At 29.4% G+C, this 5560-nt stretch overlaps 1 protein-coding gene across 1 annotated transcript; it reads right to left on the bottom strand.

Annotated features, from left to right (window-relative positions):
- Positions 1-1393: 1393 nt before the first annotated feature.
- Positions 1394-3217, bottom strand: LOC126679873 (bifunctional pinoresinol-lariciresinol reductase). Its single transcript, XM_050374884.1, has 3 exons — positions 2860-3217; positions 1955-2399; positions 1394-1804 (listed from the first exon to the last, which is right to left on the bottom strand). Exons 1-3 carry the CDS (start codon positions 3187-3189, stop codon positions 1641-1643), a joined length of 939 nt encoding a protein of 312 aa, XP_050230841.1. The 5' UTR covers positions 3190-3217; the 3' UTR covers positions 1394-1640.
- Positions 3218-5560: the final 2343 nt, after the last annotated feature.

The raw sequence follows: 5560 nt of genomic DNA, 5'->3' as shown, positions 1-5560 counted from the left end.
AACAAAATACAAATAAAAAAAGAAAATTGCTAACAAACGAAAACATAAAAATGTATATATAAAAAGGAAAATATTAAATGAAATTATTGATTAATCAAACAATAACATTTGTAATTAAAAAGGTCAGCACAGAAAATAAATGTAAAATAGATATATTGAATTGAAAAAATTAAAGTGAAATGTATAAATATATACTATAAAACAAAAGTATGTGCAAGATCATTTAAGAAAAAAGCGTAATTTTAAAATTGAAAAGTTAGAAAACAAGCACGCTTGAAAATGTCACTTTTTTTATCAACAAATTATTATATTAAGAAATTAAACCCCAAAACAATCTAACCGTCAAAATACATCGTTAATCAAAATTACAAAAAGATAAAAATACATTAAAATTCTAAAATCGATCTACAAAAAGAAACAAAACAACAGCAGAAATTTAAGGATATAAAATTACACAGGTGACAATAAACAGGAAGAATTCGACTATTGAGAATTTCCTGGCACCAATTGAACCTCTGAACTTCTATTGATCTCTTGTTCCGTTACTAATATATTTCAGACGATAATATCAAAACCTTAAATCTTCAAGAACTTGAATCTAAATTCGAAACAAACGCTGAAAAGTTTTGAACGATCCAAATGTACACACAAACAAACTACAAATTAACAAAAATACAAATCTCCATCAAAACAGAGCAGTTTATTCAAAAAACAAAAAAAAACAGTGAAAGAAACGAGTTAAAAGACGATGATTTCTGGCTAATAGCCATAAATCACTGTCTCCTGCACTCGAAAACGATGAAAATTGACTTTCTCTCTCTAAAAATAATTTTCTCTCTCTAGGTTTTGAGATAAGACCACCGCTTCTATTTCCCTTCTAACTACATGATAAAATGTCACTTTTGAATAAGTGTTTTTGAAACAATAAAATAAAATGGGATAGTAGGTGTAATTTCCTCCAAATAATATGTATAGTAATGGAGTAAATTTAAATCAATATTTTAATTTATTTTTATGTCATATTAATCCTTCAATTGATTAATTTATTCAAAAAAATTAATAATTGTAGGATGGACTAATTATATAAAACTGAGATTTGTTAATTATATTTTTTATAATAAAAAATGAGAGAGGACAGTTATATAAAAATATAAAATTCGATGACTATATTTAAAAGAAGACAAAGTACTAATTTTCTTTTTAAAAAACGTTTGCGTAGACGGTCGCTACTTCACCCTGAAGGACTGCGGCTTTCCTTTGGGTGTTTATACGATGCATCAACTTGTAATTCAATCTGTTAATCAGGGACTAACTTTTAACAAAATTAAAAATGTAGAGATGAATAATGGACGACAAATAATTGAAAGTCAAAAATAAAAATCACACCAAAGTATAAGGGCGAAATATAAATTTTTCCATAAAGAAATAAAGAGCAGAATACATTAGCTCATAATGTATAGCAAGCAGAAACCACATGAAATTAAGATGAGAATCCAGTTAACATAAAAACAGAGCACACATTATTATTATTATTAATTGTAGTATTATTATTTTACAGGGAAAAGAATGAGAAGAGGCATGGACTTGGTTCACCGGAGAATTTCTCGATGAGATGGGATTTGAATTGGATAGAATTATAATTATAAATAACGGGTCAAGTATTGTTCCACGGTGGTGTATTTGACTTGCGGATAAAGGTTTGTAGCTTCCTCTGCTTCTTCACCAATCTCAAAATTGGCAAGGCATCCCTCGTAACAAACATGATAGTAATGCGTCAACCCTACCTGCTCTGCATACTCTTGCCCTGTCCAATTCACAATTATCAACTTTTACACTAATTAAAATTCACTTTAAAATAATAAACAAATTTGATTTGATTTAAACTTATGTTAGTGGATAACAAATTTTAAATTTTAACTAATAGTAATAAGGCTGTAGTGTTTGATTATACTACCTTCAATGGAATGAAGAAAATCGTCCTTGGGAATTGTGTCCTTGTGCAACTCTTTTCCGATAAGTGTTTCCCATATTTGAACGACTTGTCGTTGAGACAAAATATTATTGGAAGGGCGAATGTATAAAGTCTTGTTAAGAGTGCGAGGATCATCAATGGTGTTCAAAGTGTAAGTGGCGATATCATCTTCATCGACAAATATTGCTTTTTGATTGGCATCTCCCAGCAAAGCGACTCGATCCCTCGAAGGAATTATATGGCCCGGTTGACACAGACCACCGACAAAGTATCCGGCGAAGCAATTAGCAGAAACATAAGTGAATGGAATGCCAGCCTCTTCTATCGCTCTCCTTATCACCATTTTCTCATCAAATGTTACTTTTCCAGGCTCCATTGCATTTTCCATTCTCGCCGGATCTGTTCCAAATTCTGAAGGCAAAAACCTCTGTTTGTATAGATAAAAATATGAAACGTGGTTAGATTAATTGCGGGAAATAATTGAAAATTAATTAGAAAATCAAGCCAACAGCAAAATAAAAAAATGAAATTAAAAGAATATAAATTTTACATGGTTCTATATAAATTTATTCACTAATATTCAAGATAATATATAAGAATGGTAGAGATTTCACTCTAATGTTCAAAACCTTTAAAAAAAAATCTAAATGAAAGAAATCCAACAAAAATAAAATAGATTTAAATAATGTTTAAAGTAATACTTCGTATTCTTAAATTCAACGAGTCACATGACTGACTTAAAATTTAGCCCAAAAAGTAATAATCATAACAGAATTATATTTCTCCAAATGAGTAATAATATATGGATCATAGTATAATTATACTTCCTACCTTATACAAAAATCAATATAACATCCAAAATTTAAAAGAAAAAAAAATAGAAATACCTTGACATTTCCGGCTTCTTGAATAGCTCGGACAAGGTTGAGTTGAAGGAGAATATGGTGGCTCCTAAAATGAACACCAGAAATAGCAGAAATGACAACATCGACAAGCTTAACAGCATCGACAAGGCTCCGATGATCGGAAAAAGAAGCCTCAACAAGATGGCATCCTTTGTTCTTGAATGACAATAACATTTGAACTTTCTCAATATCCAAACCAACCTCTCTCCGATGGAGCACATAAGTTGGATGACCTAACTTCAGACTTGCCTTCACCAACCTTTTTCCAAGGTACCCTGTTCCTCCTACTATTAGCACCTTACTCTTCTCCATCTCTCTCTCTTACTTCTCTCCATATTTCTTCAACTCATCTCCATTTATACACTCTGTTTTGGAACAACTGACGATATTAAACTTCCTAGGTTACTGAGTTATTACAATATTACAGAAAGATAGGGTATTAAAATTCAAATTGTTAAAAAACAGTCACTAAATTATCGAATTATTTCATAGGATGTCACTCCAGACAAAATGCAATGAAATTTTGGCATTTTATCTTACGTGACATGTCATAATTATAAAAAGTTGTATAATTAAGTGTTCTTTTTTAACAAAAGGGTATAATTCAGTATCCATTCTGTAATTTGCGATAAATTTAATAACTTTCTTTTAAGACGGTGACCTTTCAGAAAAATAATTCAATAAATTAGTGACTGTTTTTTAACGATTTCAATCTTAATACCCTTTCTGTAATTTTGGAATAACTCAGTGACCCACCGAGTTTAATATCCAATAACTGATCTTCAAATTATCATATTTTTATATATTAGTGATTGAATTTTATTGTATTTTATTTTGATTATTAATTTTAATTTTATTTTAAATTAGTTTTTTTCGATCAAAACGTATACGTGACAGTCGGATTTTGACGCATGACGGTTACATTTTGCTAATTTTATCTTAAAATTTATCACGTATGTATAAATTATTTTAAATTAATTTTTTTAGATCAAATTATACATAAATGATAAATTTTATATAAAATAATTTAAAATTTGAAGAATCTCTCATTTAAATAAAATTAGAGTTTAATAATCCAGATAGAATAAAATAAAATTTGACCATCAAACTATAAAAATATGATAATTAAAATATCTCTCGGAATTAATTACCCATATGTCTTGCTTTCTAACTTGTACATCAATCAATTTTCTTATATATTTTGAATTTTCATCTCTTTCCCTGAAATAAGGTGCAAGCGTGTCGTGACTTTAGCTTAGGAGCTAAACTTGACTATTTTATTTTAAAACATTTATCAACTACTTTGCTTTCCTTTCAAATTAAGCACTACAGTACCTGCTTCTGTCTTAATGCTCCACTCAGTTACACAATATTTAATTAAGCTACTAATACTTGTTGTTATTCATAATGCTCCACTTAATTTCCCATCACATTTTGTTTATTTTTTCTTAAACAAAGATCATTTTACCCCCTCAACTTGTAACGAAGTATAAAAAAATTCAAATTAGTAAACTAGTATCACTTTTACCATAAATTTATAAAAATCGGATAAAAACACTCCTTCCCATTTTCACCTCATATAGTGAGACACACTCTCCGGTTTTTTATGATAAAAAAGTTTAGAATGATTATATATATATTTTCACTTTTTAAATCAACACATTATAAAAAAAATTATTTTTATCTTAAAACTCTTTATATCAAATTAATATTAACTAAAAACATAGAAGATTGTTTTGTACTTTTTACATACAAAAACAAATATGTTATCAGGCGAGGAGACTAACCTGAGAAGGACCTGCTGCTTCGGTGAGGAGCAGCAGCTTCTCGTTGAGGAGCATCTTCTCCTCAACAAAAACGAGAAGCAGATCTGCTTTTCGTTGAAGAGCAAACCGGCGGGTCTGTTCTTCTTCAAGATCAGACCTGCATCTACGTCTGTTCTTGAAGAACAGATGAAGAACAGACCGAGGTAGAGGACCGGACGATGGGTTTTGGGCGGAGGCGGTGGTTGTGGGACGATGGTGGTAGTGGTGGAGGAGGAGGAACGGTGATGGTGGAGGAAAATGAAAACCTATTAATTTGTCCATTTAGAATTTAGGTTAATTAAGGTTAAGTGTTAATTAGGTTAGTTTAATTAGAGTTTATTATGATTAATGAGAATAAATTATAACTTCACTCTTCAATTAAGGTGCCACATTAGTATAGGGGGGGTTTTAATCCGGTTTTGACAAGTTTGGGATAAAAATAATACAATTTTGCTAATTTGGACTTTTTAATGCTCTATTACAAGTTGAGGGGGTAAAATGATCCTTTGTTTATTATTTTTTTCTCTAATGATGATTAACAATCCTTGGTGATCCCACATAATTGCCAATTTTGAGGCCTTTAAAGGCAAGAAATTTAAGAAACAGTTACACAATAAATCTAAAATTATCTACAAATAAAAATATTGTTACTTAAAAGTTTCGTTTAACAATACAAATACAGGTAAAATGAACCAATCTTCGTTATTTTCCTTCTTATCTACTTTATATCATTATTATTTATGCAGTACAGCTAAATAATAAATTGATATAGTTTTCATAAATTTTAGAGGTATTAGCAAATAAATTCTAATATTTCACTTTATATCATTTTATTATATATTAAATACTAATGTTTTAAAATTTTACAAATAAAATCC

Source organism: Mercurialis annua, linkage group LG5 (genome assembly GCF_937616625.2).
Source record: "Mercurialis annua linkage group LG5, ddMerAnnu1.2, whole genome shotgun sequence".
In the NCBI taxonomy this organism is placed as follows: domain Eukaryota; kingdom Viridiplantae; phylum Streptophyta; class Magnoliopsida; order Malpighiales; family Euphorbiaceae; genus Mercurialis; species Mercurialis annua.
The sequence above is the reverse complement of the archived record's forward strand: the minus strand, read 5'-3'. Positions and strand labels throughout refer to the sequence as shown.